Genomic DNA, 23,836 nt, shown 5'->3' on the forward strand with positions numbered 1-23,836 from the left:
GTATGCTTTAAAATATTTAATTAGACGTATCTGGTTAGCAAGGCCATGTTATGTTCTTGCAAGAACACATTATTGCTACAAGAAGAAACATCTGGCAAGGGAGGACACTTTATCTTCTTAGCAAGGACACGCTATTGATACAAGAAGGAACATTTCAGCTTGCTGTTGTTTTGACCTAACATAACTGTCAGACTTATATAGCATAGATGGGGCCTTTAAACTTGAGGGACTCCATCTTCTGCTATAACACACCCAACACATGAGCGCCTTCTTGCTGCACTATCTGCAACATGATTGTTGCCCGTACTGTTAGGATTAGAAATAGTGCTGACTACTAGGTTGCCACTCTGTTAGATCCAGGGTACAAGAGTAAATTTTGCCAGATGTTTCTAGACCTGGAAAGGGACACACGCATGCTGGAGTATTGAAACACGCTTATAGACTGGTTTTCCCCAAGACAGCAGTGAGGCACACAGTGTGCATCGCAGTTCTAAACTTCCAACCCCGGGAACGTCGAGTCGTCAATGCAAAAACATTAGCCGCCTTGCAGTGCTGGCATCCTGGGTTCCAACCTCACCATGGACAACATCTGCAAGGAGTTTTTATGTTCTCCCCGTGTTTGTATGGGTTTCTTCCGGGTACTCCGGTTTATTCCCATACTTCAAAGACATACTGATAGGGAATTTAGATTGTGAGCCCCAATGGTGACAGCCATGATAATGTCTGTAAAGCGCTGTGGAATTAATGGCGATATATGAGTAAACTAAATTAAAAAAAACAAACAAACAACAATTTCTGTGAGTCATTTCACAATTTTTTTAGACCAGCCTGTGCACCAGCAGAACAGAGTATAAGTCTGACACGTAGTGAATGACTGAAGAAGATGGTGCAGGAGTATCTCAAGCTCAATATCAATGCCATCAGGGGGGTTTGGACCCTTTTGAATTTTGGTCTAGAAAAGTGGAAGAGTAGCCTGAGCTCGCCTGTCACGCCTCGGAGATTTTGTCATGACCGGCAGCCAGCGTTCTTTCAGAACATGTCTTCAGCGCTGCTAGTGGTTTCCTGGAAGTGTAGGCTGCCTAACTTTCATCAAGATGAACAAGTCATCAAGTCATCGATCTCCAATGACTTTTGCACCCCAGTCACAGACTGAGCAAACTAGGCGATGGTGTAGTTTTTAGTGTGCTGCATTGATGTCACGTTATTGCAGTCTGTGACACATTTGTCGTGGCTGCTGTTGCTACTGCTGCTGATGTTACAAACAATTTTATGAAATGTGGAGACTCCAAGTTGGGTCTCCATCTGGTGGGTGTGCAAAGCAGTTATCAAAGCAAAAGGTGGCTACTTTGAAGAACCTAGAATATAAGACATATTTTCAGTTTTTTCACACTTTTTTTGTTAAGTATATAATTCCACATGTGTTAATTCATAGTTTTGATGCCTTCAGTGTGAATGTACAATTTTCAAAGTCATGAAAATACAGAAAAATCTTTAAATGAGAAGGTGTGTCCAAACTTTTGGTCTGTACTGTATATATTTTTTTTCTTCAACTCTACCCACAAGTGTTCGATTGGGTTGAGGTCTGTGGGGGTCAATCCAGTACTTCTGCTTCATTGTCATTGAATCATTTCTTCGCCAATCTCGATGTATGCTACGGGTTGTTGTCCTGCTGGAGCACTATGTCGTCCTTTTCAAAACCAAAGTACTCAAGTGTACTAAGTAACTCATCTTGAAGGATACTTACATATAGCTCAGCATTGAGACCATCATCGATTCTGTTAAAGTATCTAACTCCTTTAGCTGTGAAACAACCCAATATCATCAGGCTTCCTCCACTGAACTTGACAGTTCCTTCAATATCTCTATCCATTAGCTCCTTTTTCCCTTGTTTCTTCAAGACCCATTTGCACCCATCAGAGCCTAGTCTATTGACTTATGTCTTATCACTTTAAATCACCTGTTTCCAATCTTCTACAGTCCACTTTTCTGCAAACTCGAGCCGATGCTTCTTATGATGACATTTTCAGCTTTTTCAAGCAACTATTCCAGACTTGTAAAACATGCGTTGACGGTGCTTGCATGGACGTCTGTGATCTCACTATTACGAAGCATACGAGCAACCTCAACTGCCGTGTTTGTCACGGCACAACTGATAGTCCTTGTGATGAGCTAACTTGTTGACTCTGATATTTTGCCTGGACGTCCACCTCTTGGTTTTTGAATGGATGGACAGACTTCATTTTATATTCTTCCAACTGTCATGGCACTCACATGATGCAATTTGGCAATTGTCTTGGCCGAGAGACCGCTATCGATGCGCTTGATGATGCTGCCTGTCTTTTCTTGGGAAATCTTCTTCATGATTGCTCCTCGATTAGAATCAGTGCTCTTTCGCTTGAGAATCAACCTAATAACACACTGAGTTATTAGGGAATTTGAGAACAGGTTGTATTTTGTAGTGTAGCACCCTGAGGATTCGGCTGCTACAGGAGTATTGCACCTCAACCCAGAGGTGTGATATTCCACTCCCGGGTAAGGAAGGAGTGTGGAACTGAGCTCAGATAGACTGCATGCACTACATACATCCCATTCCAGAGGAGCAGGCCGACGGCACTCCCACTTAGAAATGTGCAGGTGCGACCGAGCCTGTTCCTGGCTGGAGTGGGAGGGGGGAGGAACATCCCATGTAGTGTAGGGGCAGATAGGGGGAGCAGTCTGGGTAGTGGTAGGAGCTCATTGGGTGCTGGTCACCTGAGCTCACACATAGAGGGATATATAAGGAGGGCACCAACTTAGAATCAGGGTCAGTCAGCTGCAGAGGACAAGTCAGATGCAGAGAGCAGGAAACAGCAGCCCTGGAGAGAGAGAGAGTGGAGTGAAGAAAGACCCAGAGGGGGACAAAGAAGGGACCCAAGAACCCAAATAAGAACACCGGGTGAGGAGTCAGCAAGAGGGTACCGGAACCCAAGCTGGTGGGGGCAAAGACATTCCCCAGCCAGAGACCGGAGACCGTGGGCAGTGTCTGTCACGGTCACCCACTACATTCACCCTGAAGGCACACCACAGGAAGGGTCAGGGAACCTAAGGCCAAAGGTTGCCCAACAGAAGGCCCGAGGGAGCTGGACTTAGGTGAATCACTGGTGGGGACGGCTGAAGTAAGGACAGAGGGAGAGCTCAGGGCCACGCTCCGGACTTGTTTGGGGGTTGGCCGGATCCAGGACCTGGTGGACGCAGCACGGCTCGGGAGGTCACTTGGAGCTAGAGTGACCAGGAACATCTGCAGTAAGTAAAGACCCTTAACTGCACTACCCGAGTCTGTCATCATTACCGGCTGCACCGCACCACCACAACCCCCATCCTCTGCGCCTGTCCCCTCTGAGGCTATACCCCTCCCGTTGGGGGTTATCCCACCAAGCTGCGCATCCACCATCAGCCTCAGCGGACCCTGCTGCAGCGGCGGCCACAGTGACCGCATCACAACGGGTGGCGTAGTCGACACAACGAACTTTAATAACATCAGTAAAGACTGCCACATAACACTGAGCTTGACGCCCTGGGCACGGGACCGGGTCACAGCCGCTCGGAGACTACAAACCCCCATCTGATCCGGTGCCGGGTATTCCCCTCAGAAAGGAATATGTCCCAGGGGGCGCGTCAACTTTGGCGTAGTCGGCAGGATTACGTGCCCGCAACACCCGGGTACTGCGTGCCTGAAGAAAAGTGCAAGTTTACCTCAGAAAGAAGACTCCTGCCGGTTCCGGAGGGTCCACGCCATCGGACTCCATCACCAGTCGTTTCCCGCCGATTGTCCGCCATTTCCAGCTTGTTCCCGCCATCTGCAGAGTTTCCCGCCACTGGGCGACGCTTCCCGCCAAAACCGCAGATTTCCCGCCTTGGAAGAGCAGCGGACGCCATTATGGGCGTGCCAAAGGAGGGCAAGAGGCCACCTCCCATCGTGGGCCAGGACAGAAAATGGCGCCAAAAGTGGAAACCGCCCCCACCAACAGAGACTGTGATGCTGGAGGTGTCTGTCAGCGTGAAAGAACTACCCCTGGAGCTGACAGTCACCGAGTTGCCCCGGGACCGCCCTCGGAGGGGGAGGAGACGAAAGAAAAGAGCAAAGATGGGTGTCGCTTGGAGCAGTCTAGAACGAGCGCACCCGGAGGCAAGGTGTCCAGAGCAAGAGCACCCGGAGTCGAGAAGAGGAAGAGTAGACCCGGGAATGGAGCGGCAGCAGAGCAGCACCGGCCCGCTGGCCAGGAGCCTGCAGAAGGAAGAAAGAGCAGAGCAGAGCAGCACCGGCCCGCTGGCCAGGAGCCTGCCGGAAGCAGAGCAGAGCAGCACCGACCCGATGGTCAGGAGCCTGCTGGAGTCAACAACCCCGCTAGGCTTAGCGGAGATCCTGGCGCAGCTTCCCCGAGATCGGGAGTGCGCGCGGAGTGCCCTGGAGGGCCTCGCGGGAAGGATGGCCCGAGTGCAGAGGGAGATCCTGGCGGAGTGGGGCCGGGAGATGGCCCAGCAAGCTGGAATCCGTCCACGGAACCCGCTCCCTTGGAAGAAGACACCGACTACCTCTGCGGATGACGCGGGAGGACCCAAGGCCGGAGACGGCGCAGAAGAGGGAGCGAGACGTATGGCAGCAGGTAAGGGGGACGCCTATACCCCATACCGGAAGACCGCCCACCTGCCCCAGCTCCCCGTCGCAGAGCCCGAAAGTCCCCCTGCCGTACCCGAGATCGCCATGACACCGCCACCGACTAGGCCCCGACCGGAAGCCGCCGTCGCGACCCCAGTGACGTCACGCGTCGTGACCCGGAGCGTGGCGAAGGAAGGGAAGCCTCCGGCCTGGTCGCAAGGCCTAGCGTTTCCGGGCGCCGCATCCCCAGCAGAGCCATCTACCTCCGCGGAGCCTCCGGCCTGGTCGCAAGGCCAGGTGGCCCAGGGTGCCGCCGTGTTAACAGTTCCATTTACCTTCCAGATGCCCCAGGCCTGGCCGCAAGGCCTGGGCAACCTGGGCGCCCCCACCATCGCGCCCGCACCCGTAACATCAAGGGTGCCAAGTCTGGGAGAGGACCCCTTCAGCCAGCTAGCGTGGCCGGACGGGCGGCCTTTCATCTGGCCCAAAGAATTCTTGGAACTGGAGCGACAAAAGAAGTTAGGTCCCCTGTGTGAGCCCCTGATCCCGGCTCCAAAGCCCGTGACTCGGGTCTCGCCTCCACTCGAGGAAGCCCAGTTCGTGTGGGACCCCACGGGAGAAGATTTGATGGGGTTCACCGGAGAGACTCGGGCAGCTGCAGCAGAGCGTACCGAGTGTTGCCGTCAACAGCTGGCAGAGTTCAAGAGAGAGCGGGAGGAGAGGCGGGCCAGAGAGCAATGGGCCCGGACCCGCAGCGCGGAGCAAAAGAGTCGGACCAGAAGGGACCCCTATGCAGCAGATCGTCCCCGTACCATCGGGACGGTAATAAAGTTTAATGCGCAGCATGGGTGGGGCTTCATAAAGGACCGGAACACCATGGGTGACGTCTTCGTTACCCGACGGGATGTCGAGTCTCACCTGCCAGAGGGTCACAAAGGCCGTGACCTCTACGTCGGTGACGAGGTAACGTTCACCCGGCACAAGTGTGCCAAGGGACCTTACGCCCTCCACGTGCATCGCCTGACAGAGGAGGAGTTGCGGTGTAGGGAGGAGGAGCCAGAAGACCCGGACGGGTTCAAGGCTAGAAGGTACTATGACTGAAATAGTACAAAGGAGATGTAAATAGTTACCCGTCGGGGTACCCAAGTAACCGTGGCTGCTTTAAAGTTTAGTCCCCGTTGGGACCAGTGAACAGTTTAACCCGTGTGTCCCTTACCCAAACCAGGCTGAGGACTGTGAGCAGCCATCCCATTCCCTTTACTTGGCCGGGGACTGAGAACGGCCAAAACTTCCCTGTACATAGTTGCGCTTCCTAAGGCGCCCCCTACTGGTTTTATGAGAAACTGCTTATCAAAAGACTGTCGCACTTTACCTGGTCACGAGTTGCACGGTGACCAGAGGAGGAAGAAAGAAAGAGACGACGAGAATGTTATAATGATGTCTATATGAAAAAGTTATATATATATAATATTTTATATGTTTTATATGTTTATAAAAATTTGTATGTTTTGGTGTTTTTGTCTTTGCAGCCCGAGGACGTGCTGTGATTTACCAGGGGGGAATGTAGCACCCTGAGGATTCGGCTGCTACAGGAGTATTGCACCTCAACCCAGAGGTGTGATATTCCACTCCCGGGTAAGGAAGGAGTGTGGAACTGAGCTCAGATAGACTGCATGCACTACATACATCCCATTCCAGAGGAGCAGGCCGACGGCACTCCCACTTAGAAATGTGCAGGTGCGACCGAGCCTGTTCCTGGCTGGAGTGGGAGGGGGGAGGAACATCCCATGTAGTGTAGGGGCAGATAGGGGGAGCAGTCTGGGTAGTGGTAGGAGCTCATTGGGTGCTGGTCACCTGAGCTCACACATAGAGGGATATATAAGGAGGGCACCAACTTAGAATCAGGGTCAGTCAGCTGCAGAGGACAAGTCAGATGCAGAGAGCAGGAAACAGCAGCCCTGGAGAGAGAGAGAGTGGAGTGAAGAAAGACCCAGAGGGGGACAAAGAAGGGACCCAAGAACCCAAATAAGAACACCGGGTGAGGAGTCAGCAAGAGGGTACCGGAACCCAAGCTGGTGGGGGCAAAGACATTCCCCAGCCAGAGACCGGAGACCGTGGGCAGTGTCTGTCACGGTCACCCACTACATTCACCCTGAAGGCACACCACAGGAAGGGTCAGGGAACCTAAGGCCAAAGGTTGCCCAACAGAAGGCCCGAGGGAGCTGGACTTAGGTGAATCACTGGTGGGGACGGCTGAAGTAAGGACAGAGGGAGAGCTCAGGGCCACGCTCCGGACTTGTTTGGGGGTTGGCCGGATCCAGGACCTGGTGGACGCAGCACGGCTCGGGAGGTCACTTGGAGCTAGAGTGACCAGGAACATCTGCAGTAAGTAAAGACCCTTAACTGCACTACCCGAGTCTGTCATCATTACCGGCTGCACCGCACCACCACAACCCCCATCCTCTGCGCCTGTCCCCTCTGAGGCTATACCCCTCCCGTTGGGGGTTATCCCACCAAGCTGCGCATCCACCATCAGCCTCAGCGGACCCTGCTGCAGCGGCGGCCACAGTGACCGCATCACAACGGGTGGCGTAGTCGACACAACGAACTTTAATAACATCAGTAAAGACTGCCACATAACACTGAGCTTGACGCCCTGGGCACGGGACCGGGTCACAGCCGCTCGGAGACTACAAACCCCCATCTGATCCGGTGCCGGGTATTCCCCTCAGAAAGGAATATGTCCCAGGGGGCGCGTCAGTAGCATACAGGGAGAAAAAGATTTTTCCACCAGCAAAACTGTATACATACATAAGTGAGTTGACCAGCATGCATCATCTTTGGGAACCTGTAGAAGAGACTTGGGATCAGATTTCTGTAGAGACATGCTTGAATCTGATCAAGAGCATGCACTGAAGAATTCAGGCAGTATTGAAAGCCAAAGGTGGATTTACAAAATACTAACAAAATAATAAAAATTTAAATAAAGGTTTTTAGGAGCAAAACAGTAACAATGCTGTGACATGACAAGAATCTGCATAACTAATCATATGCTACATACTTGCAAGTCAAATTCATGTATGAGATAGCCAAGATGATTGTCTATAAAATGTTGGTAGTCTCACAGTCGAAGCAGTAGTGGATGGTGAGATATGGAGCCTGAAAGTCAAAAGGTCAAAACGCTATTACCCTTTTGCTCGTCACTGTCTATTCATACAGTATGCGGACAATTATGTATATGTATGGGGACTGATAGCATACTGGAGTGACATCTGAAATGTATTTATATATATATATATATATGTCTTATATTCTAGGTTCTTCAAAGTAGCCACCTTTTGCTTTGATGACTGCTTTGCACACTCTTGGTATTCTCTTGATGAGTTTCAAGAGGTAGTCACCGGAAATGGTTTTCACTTCACAGGTGTGCCCTGTCAGGTTTAATAAGTGGGATTTCTTGCCTTATAAATGGGGTTGGGACCATCAGTTGTGTTGTGCAGAAGTCTGGTGGATACACAGCTGATAGTCCTACTGAATAGACTGTTAGCTGCTTTTTTCTTGCCATAATACAAATTCTAAGTAAAGAAAAACGAGTGGCCATCATTACTTTAAGAAATGAAGGTCAGTCAGTCCGAAAAATTGGGAAAACTTTGAAAGTGTCCCCCAAGTGCAGTTGCAAAAACCATGAAGCGCTACAAAGAAACTGGCTCACATGAGGACCGCCCCAGGAAAGGAAGACCAAGAGTCACCTCTGCTTCTGAGGATAAGTTTATCCAAGTCAACAGCCTCAGAAATCGCAGGTTAACAACAGCTCAGATTAGAGACCAGGTCAATGCCACACAGAGTTCTAGCAGCAGATACATCTCTACAACAACTGTTAAGAGGGGACTTTGTGCAGCAGGCCTTCATAGTAAAATAGCTGCTAGGAAACCACTACTAAGGACAGGCAACAAGCAGAAGAGACTTGTTTGGGCTAAAGAACACAGTGAATGGACATTAGACCAGTGGAATTCTGTGCTTTGGTCTGATGAGTCCAAATTTGAGATCTTTGATTCCAACCACCGTGTCTTTGTGCAACGCAGAAAAGGTGAACAGATGGACTCTACATGCCTGGTTCCCACCGTGAAGCATGTAGGAGAAGGTGTGATGGTGTGGGGGTGCTTTGCTGGTGACACTGTTGGGGATCTATTCAAAATTGAAGGCATACTGAACCAGCATGGCTACCACAGCATCTTGCAGTGGCATGCTATTCCATCTGGTTTGCGTTTAGTTGGACCATCATTTATTTTTCAACAGGACAATGACCCCAAACACACCTCCAGGCTGTGTAAGGGCTATTTGACCAAGATGGAGAGTGATGGGGTGCTACGCCAGATGACCTGGCCTCCACAGTCACCAGACCTGAACCCAATCGAGATAGTTTGGGGTGAGCTGGACCGCAGAGTGAAGGCAAAGGGGCCAACAAGTGCTAAGCATCTCTGGGAACTCCTTCAAGATTGTTGGAAGACCATTTCCGGTGACTACCTCTTGAAGCTCATCAAGAGAATGGCAAGAGTGTGCAAAGCAGTCATCAAAGCAAAAGGTGGCTACTTTGAAGAACCTAGAATATAAGATATATATATATATATAAGTATATAATTCCACATGTGTTAATTCATAGTTTTGATGCCTTCAGTGTGAATGTGCAATTTTCATAGTCATGAAAATACAGAAAAATCTTTAAATGAGAAGGTGTGTCCAAACTTTTGGTCTGTACTGTATATTTAAATAAGAATTGATAGCATGATGGGCAAGGTAGTTCAGTTCAGGATTTTAGAGGCCTTCTTTTGCTGAGGATTATAGAGTATAATGTTATTTTCTATCATTGTAGGTGGAGTGGAAGCCTTAAGAGATCTGATTTTAGTGAACTCACTTCCATTAATTCCAAATTCTGAAACATCCATGACTTGTATTGCCCCTCAATGGAGTTCTCCAGAGACCATTGCCATTGCTAGAGACTTTGAAGCTGCTGTAAATAAACTTAAGGACCCTCTAGAAGTTATCCAGGATGAACAAAGGAGATCAGTAAAGAAAGTCTTTTGGAAAAAAGAAAAGACAAATGATGCAATTGGAGCCTATTACTGTGAGTGGAGATCACAAGACACAGTGACAAGAATACGAACTTTAAAGATGTCAGCACAAGGTAACTAATCTCAGCATCATTTTTCCGTAGGTCCAAACAGTGTCTGATGAATGTATATGAAACATTTGTGTTTACAAACCCTGATTCATGTGAAGGAGTCCCATGCTCAAGACCCATCTAAGAGCCAGAGCGACTCCTGCTCTGTTGGACTTTAGTCATCAATATATCACTAAAAGGGGTTTTCCCACAAACAAAGTTAATTTTAAAGTTGATTTTAATCAATAGATCTTGGAATAATAATAATTTCCACAATTGGATGTGTTTAAATAAAATGTTCCTGTGCTGAGATAATCTTATAAATGTGCCCCTGCTGTGTACTGTGTAATGGCTGTGTCTGACCGTACAGGAACATGGTCTGATCATACCACAGCTCCTGGGCAGGGGAGGAAGCAAAAGAAAGTAAAAATAGCACAGCATGGGATACTGATACTTTTTGTGAGATAAAACATTTCCCTGCCTGTTTTTAAAAAATGTTTTACCGCAAACAAAGAATTATTTGCGATCCTGTGCTGTAATGTCTGTATACTCTTTCGCTTCCTTCCCTGCTCAGGAGATGTGGTATGATCAGACCATGTTCCTGTACGGTCAGACACAACCATTACACAGTATACAGCAGGGGCACATTTATAAGATTATCTCAGCACAGGAACATTTTATTTAAACACATCCAATTGTGGAAAATATTATTATTCCAAAATCTATTGATTAAAATTAACTTTGTTCATGGGACAACCACCTTAAGTACATTTTACCTGATGCGTCAGTGGAAATGAATGGCCAGATGAAGATTTACCTTGAAAAATTAGCTTAGGGTCTCAGAGCCAACCTTCATTCGGTATTCTGAAACAGGTTGTCTCGTCAGTGACAACGCATTTAATGAAATCTAAAATTCTAGTACACAGTCTGTAAAACTTGATATTCCCTGCCGTTAATGAGATATGATCCGCAGGCTACTCTACATAATAGTGCCTACACTGCGTGCAGAATTATTGGGCAAATGAGTATTTTGATCACATGATACTTTTTCTACATGTTGTCCTACTCCAAGCTGAATAGGCTTGAGAGCCAACTACCAATTAAGTAAATCTGGTGATGTGCATCTCTGTAATGAGGAGGAGTGTTGACTAATGACATCAACACCCTATATAAGGTGTGCTTAATTATTAGGCAACTTCCTTTCCTTTGGCAAAATGGGTCAGAAGAGAGATTTGACGGGCTCTGAAAGTCCAAAATTGTGAGATGTCTTGCAGAGGGATGCACCAGTCTTGAAATTTCCTAACTTTTGAAGTGTGATCACCGAACAATCAAGCGTTTCATGGCAAATAGCCAACAGGGTCGCAAGAAGCGTGTTGGCCAAAAAAGGCGCAAAATAACTGCCCATTAATTGAGGAAAATCAAGCGTGAAGCTGCCAAGATGCCATTCGCCACCAGTTTTACCATATTTCAGAGCTGCAACGTTACTGGAGTATCAAAAAGCACAAGGTGTGCGATACTCAGGGACATTGCCAAGGTAAGGAAGGCTGAAAAACGACCACCTTTGAACAAGAAATGACGCGCCCCTGGGCCTGTGTCGCGCTGCGTTGCGCACGCGGGAGCCTACCCGGAGCCGGAGCAGTGGAGGGTTGTAGTCTCGTGGCGGTGACCCGGTCCGTGCCCAGGGAGTCAAACTAGACGGCAGTCTATTAGTAGTAAATAGTTGATGACTACGCCACCCGTTGAGTGCAGCCAGGAAGCTGCTGCTGCAGGGCAGACCGCTGAGGCCGGTGGTAGGATTGTGCAGCGTGATAGTATAACCCCCAACGGGAGGGGTATGGCCTCAGGGCAGCCGACGTGGATGATGGGGGTAGCAGGAACCACTCAGAGACGGTACGGTGTAGTTCAGGGTCTTTTCCCGGAGTACTTGCTAGCAAACGGGGCCTGGTCAGTCTTTGAGCAGATGGGATCTCCCCTGGCCAGGCGTAGTTGTAGGCCTCCCAAACTGACTGTACTCTTCTGGCTACCTTGCTAGAAGCTGATGTAAGTAGCCCACGTCCCTGAGTGTACCGTGTGGTGCTCACCCGTGTGGCCGGTGACTCGGGGCCTTCTAATGGCTTCCGCTCCACGATGGCGGTGCTGGTCCCACGCGTGTGACCGTGCCTTCGGGCTTCTGGGCCAGAGGACCTGAAATCCCCTGCCTGACGGATTCTGCTGCTGGGTAGGAGTTAGTCCCCACAGCCTCGGACTCCGGGTCCGGTAAAGAATCTTCTTAGTCAGGGCGAGCTCTGCAGCTGCCAGCCCCTGACTCCTTGTAACTCTGCTGTTTCCTATGCTGCTTCTTGTCTCCACTCTCCTTGTCTGACTCACCCTGCCTCAGCCCCGGGTTTATACAGGGGAAGTTCTTCCCCTCCCAAGACTGGGCAGGAGGTGTGGCATGCACAGGATCCCTGACCAAAGGACCTCCCACCTGCTCTCAGACATAACATTACATTACTGTGGAAAACCAGACCCCTGGGGTGCCACATTAACATAAGATAAAACGTCAAGAATGGGCCAAGAAATATCTTAAGACTGATTTTTCAAAGGTTTTATGGACTGATGAAATGAGAGTGGCTCTTGATGGGCCAGATGGATGGGCCAGAGACTGGATCAGTAAAGGGCTGAGAGCTCCACTCCGACTCAGACGCCAGCAAGGTGGAGGTGGGGTACTGGTATGGGCTGGTATCATCAAAGATGAACTTGTGGGACCTTTTCGGGTTGAGGATGGAGTGAAACTCAACTCCCAGACCTACTGCCAGTTTCTGGAAGACAACTTCTTCAAGCAGTGGTACAGGAAGAAGTCGGTATCATTCAAGAAAAACATGATTTTCATGCAGGACAATGCTCCATCACATGCATCCAACTACTCCACAGCGTGGCTGGCCAGTAAAGGTCTAAAAGAAGAAAAAATAATGACATGGCCCCCTTGTTCACCTGATCTGAGCCCCATAGAGAACCTGGGGTCCATCATAAAATGTGAGATCTACAGGGAAGGAAAACAGTACACCTCTCGGAACAGTGTCTGGGAGGCTGTGGTGGCTGCTGCACACAATGTTGATCGAAAACAGATCAAGCAACTGGCAGAATCTATGGATGGAAGGCTGTTGAGTGTCATCATAAAGAAAGGTGGCTATATTGATCACTAATTTTTTTGGTTTTTGTTTTTGCATGTCAGAAATGTTTATTTCTAAATTTTGTGCACTGATATTGGTTTACCTGGTGAAAATAAACAAGTGAGATGGGATTATATTTGTTTTTTATTAAGTTGCCTAATAATTCTGCACAGTAATAGTTACCCGCACAAACAGATATCCTCCTAAGATAGCCAAATCTAAAAAAAAAAACACTCCAACTTCCAAAAATATTAAGTTTGGATATTTATAAGTCTTTTGGGTTGATTGAGAACATAGTTGTTGATCAATAATAAAAATAATCCTCTAAAATACAACTTGCCTAATAATTCTGCACACAGTGTATATAAGGAGATGGACATATTGTCAACGTTCCCCCTTGACGAATATGTACATTGTTGTAATGTGTAATGTGAATTGTGAAGTGCGTGTGATATTAGTAATGTTGATAATGTGTGTAGTTTGACAGTAGGGATAGTGAGAGTTAATGTTTGGGATTAGCCCAGAGTGGGAGGGACTAATTTGAAGTGACGGTTCTCTGCCAGAGAGTTAGATAGGGCCTGGAGTGTATAGAAAAAGGACATAAGGTCCAAAGTGAGCACTGCAGCATTCTCGGGTGTCCCTTAGTGAGAGGAGACCAAGAGGAAAGGGATAGCGTGATCCGGAGAAGTGACTCAGAGACAGAGTGATTTTCTGAAGACGGGTCCTGGGAGAGGACACCTAGCAGAAAGCCCAGAGTTTATAACTCCTGAAGGTAATGGGCTTGGACAGGAATGAATAGAGTAGAGTGCCCCAGATGGGAGTTCCAGAGCGTCAGCACTACAGAAGATAAGTACCGGTCATACTGGCACCATAGTTCCCTTAAGGGGAGAAAAGACGCAGAACCGCAGGTCGAGTAAAGGACTCTTGGCAAACAGGACTGTAGTATTGAGCTGGATTGTGGTGTAGTAGTGAGGAACTGTGAATACAGAGGATAAATAAAGAGAGTAAAGAGGAATGATAAAGATAGAGGACAAGAGGTTAAAGATGAAGAAATCTGTGTGCCGAAAATGCTGAAGGAAACGTTCATAAGACTTTTTACCCGTTATCTCTTGTATATATTTCCTACCAAGTTCCCATTCATCAAAAAGTTTATTTTTGACTGGTGGTCTCTGTCATTGAACTGTCCAACACTTGGTCCTAGCCAACCAGCAACATTGTTTACATGCAACCTGCACGGGTATAGCACCCTCATAGCACAAGGCTACACACCCAGCAAAGACCCCCACCTTCATGTAACGTGCTGGGGCATAAGAGATGAGTACCTCGCCCACGGCTACCACCCCATGCCACGTTACAGCTACATACTGTTTTAAAGCACATATTTTGTGAGTGTCCATGGCCTTGAATATACCTTTATTGTTCAACCCTATAAGGCTCATTCTGACATCTTTGATTGTTCTCTTTCCAAGCTTCATCAGTGGTTTGGATCATATTTTCATTACAGTTTGACCAGTGTGTCAGTATTTACCATCAAAGTTTCATCAGTTTTTCTCATATGAAAAAAAAATAGTAGGTTTCTCAAGCTTCTCCTATCGAACAGTCTGTGAAAAATAGAAACCAACTCTTAGACTTACATTGACAAGTTTGATCCATGACTCAGATTAAAACAGAACATGTCTCCGTGTTTTAGTGCAGACCACTCGGTACACAAAAAAATACATGAACACGTGAACAGCCCCATAGACTATAATAGGTAAGAGTTCTATCTGTGAAAATCTGATGTTTGAATGAGCCCCTAGGCTTTCCAGACCAAGCACCATTTTTCAAATCAAACGTGTCACTTTTTGTGACAGAAAAACAAACAAACAACCCTTAGGTCACGTGCACACATTGAGTAGTTGGCGAGTTTTTTACCTCAGTATTTGTAAGCCAAAATGAGGAGTGGAACAATCAGAGGAAAAGTATAATAGAAACACGTCACCACTTCTGTATTTTTTTTCCTACTCTTGGTTTTGGCTTACAAATACTGAGGTACAAAACTCACCAAATACTCAACATGTGCATGTGGCCTTAAAGAGAATCTGTCACCCCCTGGGAGATATCAGACCTCTACTATGGCCATACAGGGTATAGAAATGTAAATCTATACATACCTGTATGGCCCATAGTAGAGGTCTGATTGCAGAGAAAAGCGCTTTAATCAATTATTTTTTCCACAGGCTTGGCGTCCAGGGGACGCCAAGCAATCCCCGCCTATCTGCTTATTATTCCCTAAATCCCCGCCTATATGCTTAATTATCATACCCCCCCCCTCCCCTGCACGTCACAGGGCCCTGTGACGTGAACTGTGCTCCCTGACATGCGCAAAGCGCCGCTCACATAGAGCGCGCTTTGCTTCATCCCGGCCCCGTCTTGCCGTGCTCTGCGCTGCAGGGTTCTATTGTGCAGATGCCGGGGAGTCACTGTCACTTTCCGGCGCCTGTGCAATAGAACCCTGCTGCACAGAGCACAGGCAGACGGGGCCGGGATGAAGCAAAGCGCACTCTGTGACCGGCGCTTTGCGCATGCCCGGAAAGTCAGGGAGCACAGTGCACGTCACAGGGCCCTGTGACGTGCAGGGGAGGGGGGATATGATAATTAAGCAGAGAGGCGGGGATTTAGGGGAACAATAAGCAGATAGGCGGGGATTGCTTGGCGTCCCCCGGACGTCAAGCCTATGGAAAAAAGAATTGATTAAAGTGCTTTTCTCTGCAATCAGACCTCTACTATGGGCCATACAGGTATGTATAGATTTACTTTTCTATACCCTGTATGCTCATAGTAGAGGTCTGATATCGCCCAGGGGAGTGACACATTCCCTATAAAGTTTTCAAAACTGCTGTCAGGACGTGTGTTGACCCTTCAGGTGCTTCACAGGAATTAATGCAAAGTAGAATGAATGGAATGAAAACAATAATTTCTTTCCACTAAAATGTTGACTATTTTGACCTCACAGGTGTTTTCCAGAAATAAGCACACAATGGATGTGGCAGAGCAAAAATTGCAAATATTCCAGTTTAGAGGCCAATACTTTTTCCCTAGATTATGCTTCTGAAGACAAATACTCTGTAAATTGTTTCATGGACTTTCCCCACTACATCAATGCTAAACAAGTGGACAACAACTTTAGTTTGGGAATACTGCGGGGTTCACAAGGGAGTGGAGCCATTTCATTTTGGGGCACATATTTGCTGGATTGTTTTTTGGGTCTAATGTTGGTTTTCCAAAGCCTTTCTGCTGCCAGTAACATGGAAACCACTTATTTTTCTGTTGACAGATAACAGACCTGAGCGGGGCCTTAATTGTGGGTTTAGTTCAAGTATTTAGTCATACAATTTTGAAATACATGACATCTCTTTGGATCTATTTAAAAACAACAAATTAATACAAAACAGTAATGCAAGGCTTATTTATTTATTTATTTTTGCCAATCACCATTTGGGAAAAGTGATAACACAACTCTATTCTTTGGGTTAGTACAAATACCAAATTTATTTGTTTTTTTTTATGTATTTTTTTAAGTTTTGCTACTTTTACACTCTAAGAACGCTTATTTTCTACAAAAAAAAATCCTATTCTGAGAGATGTAGCTTTTTTGGAAGCTACTATGCTGTGATGGATCTAGCAGATACCAGACTCTTGTAGGTCTGTCATGTTCTGCTGAGGAGCCAATTATTTTGTCTAGGTTTTATAAGAGGATCACTGGTAATATACTGGAGCGGAGATATGTTTCAATGAGGTTATTCGCTTCAGTAATATGAACCTGGAGGTTTGCGCCAGCATATTATGTGCTGAGAGGGGTTAATTGACCATGACAGGGCCAGGTTTTTGTGAACAGCTAAAGAGCTGGGTGGGACAGCTGTTCTCCATATTTCCACCCTAGGGTGTGGTCCAGGGGTAAAATTTTAGCCTCTGGACTCATTATGAGTTCTCTGTGCTCTGAAGGTGAGCTGACCTCAAGAACTGTGCTCTTGTTAAACAGAGTTAAACCCTGTTTCTGAGTAGGCAACAAGACTGAATATGGCTATTTTGTGTTGGAATGGTTTATGATGCATGTTTTAATAAACTAGTTAAAGATTTAAATGAAAAGCATTCCTCTGAGCAGGGCTGTGGAGTCGGTAAGCCACACCACCTACTCCGACTGCGACACAAACTCCGACTCCACAGCACTGCCTCACTACTGAGCATGTACATAAAGTGCAGCACAGATTCATCTCCACTAAAAGCCTAAATCCTTAGATCAGGAACAGAACACAGATTTATAGGACATGTCATAACTTTCCCAAATTCTTATGAAAACATTTACAGCACATTCTGCATTGTACTACTGTACCCAATTTATTATATATTTTAGGAGTCGAAGTCGATCCATTTTATATCGACTACAACTCCGAGTCCACCAAAATGGACACTGTCTCCACGACTTAGACTCCACAGCCCTGCCTCTGAGTACCTTGTTAAGCAGCTGAGTGTGCCAATCTGCCACAGTATATAGCTCTCCTAAAAAGGCTTCTAAATGAGGCTTCGGACTAAGATCTGAACAGAGCACACCTGGGCAAACTGCAGCCTGCGGGCCACATTTTGAACGAGAGAGCCAAAAGTCTGAACCAGTGGCCAACGGGCCACACCTTTCCCTCCCCTGCACATTGTCCATCCGCCGACCCCTGCTGTCATGGCTATCTGCATCCTCAGGATCATTGGGTCACTTCTCTGTCCTTCTCTCTCCTCTGGCTGTAAGTAATGGACATTTTAATAGGACTACTGGGGTGATAGTGGTTGGTCCCTAACATGAGTGTATATTTGAATGCCCTCTGGGTATAGCTGTATTGGGGCTATAAGCCCAACCTGCTGGCCTTGATATTCTATGCTTATATTTGTATTCTATATACTTCTTCTGATAATTGTGTATTCTTTAGGGCAGTATGCCCATGCCATTGGCTCTGACACTTTATATGGCATTTGCACTTTATACTCTTTGGCTAGTAAGCATATTAGATTGCTGAAATGTGAGGGAATAAAAATATTCCAACCCCACCCCTGACTTAATATCAACCTTTGGATTGAGTCCCATATATATATTCCTGGATGGCTGAAATTTCCTGCTTAAACTTTTTAATTATTGTTGTGGGGAAATGAACCCCCTTTTTTAATGTGATCTAATAAAAATTGTAATTTTAAGAAATTTCATAGTGTCCAGACTCTATTATACCCTCTAGCATTGCCTATAGCGGGTGACGTGTGTTCTACAGAATTAATTTCAGCCTATTGGTTCGGCCCTCTACAATAATCACGGTCGCTCATGTGGCCACTCGGGAAAATGAATTGCCCATCCCTGGAACAGAGTTCTTGGTTTATAACCTCTCTGTCACTCGCAGTAAAGTAAAAAAAAAAGGTTTTGGTGCCATGTTAGCCAGTTGAACAAAGATTGATCTTAGAGCAATCAATCCTAGAAAGTAGGGGCAGTGCTCCATTTTTTCCTAGAGACTATATTGCTCTGTAGACACTTTTCTGACTATCAACTCCAACATATTTCAGCTGCCACAAAACACACACACTGCACTTTCTATACAGAGAAAACAGTAAAGATGTTCGTGCCTCCAACTATCCTCAGAGTATCTTATAAATCGAAAATATCTACCAATCAAATCTAAATGCATTATTCTTACATGTTGGGCAAAATTGGAAGATATCTAAGCCAAAACCTAGAGTCATTGCGCTTAGAAGAGTTACTGGACTCCTTTGTTCTCGCAATTAGCAGAATCTGCTTCTGTAACCCAACCAATAAAAATTGTGACAAGTGTCCATGATGTACTAAATGTTTTACAAAACAACAGGTACTCTTTAAATTTACTTTTTACCTTTTGACAACTAGAATTGACGGTGCAGGTAAAGTGTAATTCTCTGGCTGCTTTTTTTATTGGTCTGACTATACAGTAAGTTGTGAATAATATATACAGTGTGGTCCAAAAGTAGGTGGACAGAAGGTGTAATAAGGTTATGAAGGGGGAGATTTATCAAACATGGTGTAAAGTGAAGCTGGCTCAGTTGCCCTTAGCAACCAATCAGATTCCACTTTTCATTCCTCACAGACTCTTTGGAAAATGAAAGGTGGAATCTGATTGGTTGCTAAGGGCAACTGAGCCAGTTTCACAGATCTAGTTTTCACAGATAGATCTCCCCCAAATCTGTTTTCTTTTCAGATAACACATAATGGCAAATAATTTAAATACGGATCAAAGAAAATGGATTTTAACAGAGTATTGGAAATCTCAAAATGCTGAAACCATTAGAGAAAATTGGGTTGAAACATTTGGTACTCAAGCCCCAAAGAGACAAACCATTTACCACATTCGTGACAAATTCAATGCCACTGGCTCAATCCTTAATGCTCCAAAAACTGGTCGACCCAAAACAGTCTGTACAGAAGATAATAAACAACTTGTGCTGAAACATTTGTTCAGAGTCCAAAAAAGTCCACCAGAAGAGCCTCTCTGGAATTGAGAATTTCACGAGCTTCTATCATGCGAATCCTGAAATCTATTGGGTGGAAAGCTTATCGTCCACGTCTAATTCATGGTTTATTGGAGGATGATCCAGACAGGCGGCTGCAATTTAGTGTTTGATAAATCTCCCCCTTCATAACCTTATTACACTTTCTGTCCACCTACTTTTGGACCACTCTGTATATAAAAGGTAATTGATGCATAAATGTAGTTTAATTACATTTTGTGCAGCTATCATTGATTTTGATACTTTTACTTTCATTAATAATACTGATTTACTGATTTTTCAGCTTCTTTTAATCCAATCTCATTGACTGTCACTGCAAGTAGAGGAGACAATGTCACTGTAAGTTTTGTAAAGAAGTTTCCAAAGGATGAAGATGCTGTATTCTACAAGAACAGTGAGTTCATCACTTGGTACATTTCCTTGTAACACATCCATAAATCCATTACTCATTGTAAGCCCAGCCACTGTCCTGCCTACATTTAGCACTTAATTGACTTTTTTTATTTAAACTGAAAAATCTCTTTATATTTGTGGTTAATATAAATCTTTATCTTTAGATTCCTTCCTCCATTCTGTACCAAAGCATGAAGTGCCACCTCTATTGGAATATTCCTTTTCAAATGTTCAGCCCAGTGATGCAAGTACCTACTTAGTACGTTACATTGGTGGCAATCACTTTAACACAGCCTTTATCAGATTAATCGTCAGACGTAAGTTTCCCGAACATTTTATATACTGCTGAAATAATTCTTGCATAAATTAAACTACTGCTAAATTTAAAATGTACCAATTTGTCTTATGAGATTAATGAGATTGTATATTAAATAGGACTTATCAATGCATATTTTTTCCCGTTAGATATCAATATAAAGCAGTATATTGCACTACTACAACAGTACTGCAATGATTCCCCAGTTGTTCATGAGCCGTAGCTGGGGAGACAACTTTAACAAGAATTTTTTATGTCGCACAGGGTTTTGTTTTACACATTTAACTAACTCAGGTCAAGGATACAGACCAGTAAACTACCCAGGACCACCAGAAACACTTAAAACAGGGTCTTTTTCACCCAGAGAAATGGGAATGCTTCACCACCTTAGACAACGAGATATACTGATAATAACTAGGGATGAGTGAACCCGAACTGGAAAGGGAAAACAGACAGCTGTGAGCTGGTATTTTTAGACTGGGAAGAGTCAATATCCATGAAGCTTCCCAGGTTATTAATATCAGCCCACAGCTATCTGTGTAGCATTCACTGGTTATCAGAATGGGTAGGGGGGGGCCCAAAAAATGACGTGGGGTTTCCCATATTTTAAATAGTCCGCAAAGACTTAATAGACAGCTGTGGACTGATGTTAATAGGATGGTAAGGAGCCAAGAATATTGACCCCTTCCCAGACTAATAACACCAGCCCTCAGCCGCCCCAGAAATTACTGATGTCATTACTGATGTCATCACTCACTACAGCATCTGGATGTAGCAGAGTCGGGGATCGTCGTGGGATGTGGGATGGATTTACGGACGACCCCTTTGGATTATTTTTTTAAAGGTAATAAATGAGTAAAAGAGGATCGGGGAGTGCTTTGTACAAATAAAGAGATGCTGGTAAAGGAAGTTGTTTCTGCGCTCCCTGGAGTCACGACAAACCATTAGTATGGATAAAAATGTAGGTTTATTGTCTACGTGTTTCAGAGTCCACCGACTCCTTCCTCAGGACAACCATACATAGGTTAGAAGTCAGTCAGAAGTCTTTAATATTCTATTCTGCCATTATGCATAATTTTTATATTCCAGGATGTGGAGCGCAGAATTGGGGACCACAGTGTAACAAAACCTGCCCTGAATGCAGCAACAATGGAGTTTGTCATGAGGACTCAGGGGAATGTATCTGTCCTCCAGGATTCATGGGGACAACATGTGAAATGGGTGAGCATTAGCCATAGCATTCATACACTTGTTCACATTGTATCAAATAATTAATGAAGCTTATTAATAAAATTGTGAAATTTTAGACCAATACATATAATGAAAAGAATAACAATAAAAAGTGGAAAATGGGCAGCTGTTGACCAAATCAGAATTTGTATAGACCCATTACAACGGGCCATAAGAAATTGAAATGCCACTTTCTGGCATAAAGTGCTGTTTAGAATGGTATGAAATGGTATACAAAGACCATTTATAGATATGGGCCACTACATAAGGTGTTAGCAGATCCCAAATCAAATGAGCTTGTAATAGTTCATATGGTGTATGGCAGTTACAAAAATTGGTTCAGTCTCTGCTCTGCAAATACAGAGCGGCCATTGTAACCGCACCCCCAGACCTGAGTGACACTGGCTCTACATTGTCAGTCATAGCCAGGGGTGCAGTTACAGCGGCCGCTCTGTATTCTCAGAGCAATGACTGAATTTTCACCACCCCCGTCACCATGACTGAAACCGAATGCTGGCGGGGAGAATAAAGTTAATTTTCTCCCCGCTGCATTCGGCTCCGTGCAGGCGCCGGGCAGCTTAATAACGCTGTTAGCCTACAGATTAACCACATATATGCAGATTAACATTGTTATTTCTGGCGATAGGTTCCCTTTAAGGTTAGCCATACACACGAGATAGCTATCGGCCAAATGTTTATTCTTTACATTACACATATTATTACCCATTTTACAATAAAAATCTATCTAGGAACAATTACTACAATTGTCTAAAATTAAAAAGGAAAAAAAAGAAAAAAATATACCAACAGAAAAAAGGCAGAAGTTTTTGTACAAGCCATGTTTACAAAGGCATTGTTACTATCGAAAAAAGTGGGTAGGGGCTTGGAGGAAGTGGACGTGGCTATCTGCTTTTCAACAGATTTGCTACAATTATGCCATGAAAGTTTATGCCAGGTTATAGATTTCAGATTGTAGTGCACTTACCACCAAAAGATATATAAATTTATTAGGATGAGTGCTCCACGTAATACTTTTTTTGCATCCAACTCTTGCAGGTCTTCAAGACTGGCATCTAAACCTGCATTTTTTGTGAAATTTTTGATGTTAATAGTTTAGTTTTACTTCACCACTCACATACTCCAGCTAGACTTTACGTAGATGAAGTCTGATAGCATAGACCAGACCTGGGAAAAGTGCGGACCATGAGCCACATGCAGCCTTTTGGCTGTTCCTGTCTGGCCTGTGGAGTGGGACAGCAATCCCGGGAATGCAGATACCGGTGAATTCAATGATGGAACAGGAAGCCATCATCTTAGACCATTGAGCATTTGCGTCTGATAGCGCAGCAGGCATGATAATGTCACTACATTGCACAAGCTGTGCCGAGCCTCATATGATGGGGACATCATACTCCAGGGGGTGCTGTGTCTGGACATCATACTGTGTGGGAGGCTGTGTGATGACATCATACTGCATGGGGGGCTGTGAGAGGACATCATAGTGTGTGGGGGGCTTTCAGAGGATATCATCCTATGTGATCCTACAGAAGTGCATTAGATGCGGAAAATCCGCAAGTGAAAAAACGCATGTGCACTTTTAGTGAGCTTCTGCTTCATGTAGACCGCACATCAAAACTAAATACCAGGATGTATCAAAATCAAAGTAGATTTATTTAAAACATTAAAGAAAAACGTGATAAAAATGCATGTACATGACATGAACACACTCAAAAATGCAATGAAAAAATGCAAGTAACCGGATTTACATAATAGGTGTCGAAATGCTGTAGAAAATCTGCAACATCAAAAACTCACCAAATGCTCATTGTGGGAACGTAGCTTTATACAACCTGAGGTGTCACCTCCGCATGGAACACTAACCATATACAATGCTTTTCCTTAGCATGTGGTGAACACAGATTTGGAAGAACCTGCAAGGAGACCTGTGGAGAAAAGGAAACTTGCAAGTCACAAATGTTTTGCCTCATAGATCCATATGGCTGCTCTTGTGCCTCAGGCTGGACTGGACTAATGTGTGATGAAGGTACAATAGATGAGTTCACAGATTTGTGATAATACCGGGCACATCAGCCACATAAGCCATAGTTCCACCTCATAGTATTATAGCAGTATCATAGTTATCACTAGATCCCAAAAAAGGTGCGGCCTACGGCTATATATATACATTATATATATAGATAGATAGATAGATATAGAGAGAGAGAGAGATATTGTTATTCACATGAGACTAATATTTGATAACTACAAAATAATATCTTAAATATTTGACAAGTAAATATGTAAATGAAATGTTCACATATTTTACATTACGAGCAGGGTTTTCCCTGTAATCAAAATGTGTGTGCATCTTGTCTTGAAAACTAGAATTGGGTCTTGCAAAG

The 23,836-nt window shown here is 45.2% G+C and overlaps 1 protein-coding gene and 1 long non-coding RNA gene across 7 annotated transcripts in view; one reads left to right on the top strand and one right to left on the bottom strand.

Annotated features, from left to right (window-relative positions):
* Nucleotides 1–23,836, top strand: part of TEK (TEK receptor tyrosine kinase) — a 194,271-nt gene that overhangs the window by 113,938 nt on the left and 56,497 nt on the right. For all 5 annotated transcript variants that reach the window (XM_073667297.1, XM_073667306.1, XM_073667279.1 and 2 more), the window contains 5 exons: nt 9,507–9,818; nt 19,779–19,889; nt 20,053–20,205; nt 21,294–21,425; nt 23,338–23,478. In XM_073667297.1, coding sequence (XP_073523398.1) covers nt 9,507–9,818; nt 19,779–19,889; nt 20,053–20,205; nt 21,294–21,425; nt 23,338–23,478 — 849 coding nt within the window. The remainder of the gene's footprint in view (nt 1–9,506; nt 9,819–19,778; nt 19,890–20,052; nt 20,206–21,293; nt 21,426–23,337; nt 23,479–23,836) is intronic.
* LOC141228493 (uncharacterized) lies at nt 7–23,373 on the bottom strand. Of its 2 annotated transcripts, XR_012295350.1 has the most exons (4): nt 23,250–23,373; nt 14,358–14,547; nt 7,448–7,484; nt 7–2,407 (listed from the first exon to the last, which is right to left on the bottom strand). It is a non-coding gene; the product is annotated as an uncharacterized lncRNA (long non-coding RNA). The 2 variants fall into 2 exon arrangements; XR_012295401.1 differs by lacking the exon at nt 7–2,407 and having other exon boundaries at nt 7,397–7,484.

The sequence above is a fragment of the Phyllobates terribilis genome, unplaced genomic scaffold, assembly GCF_046119375.1.
Source record: "Phyllobates terribilis strain yellow unplaced genomic scaffold, ASM4611937v1 Scaffold_1__5_contigs__length_1240528914, whole genome shotgun sequence".
Classification (NCBI taxonomy): Eukaryota; Metazoa; Chordata; class Amphibia; order Anura; family Dendrobatidae; genus Phyllobates; species Phyllobates terribilis.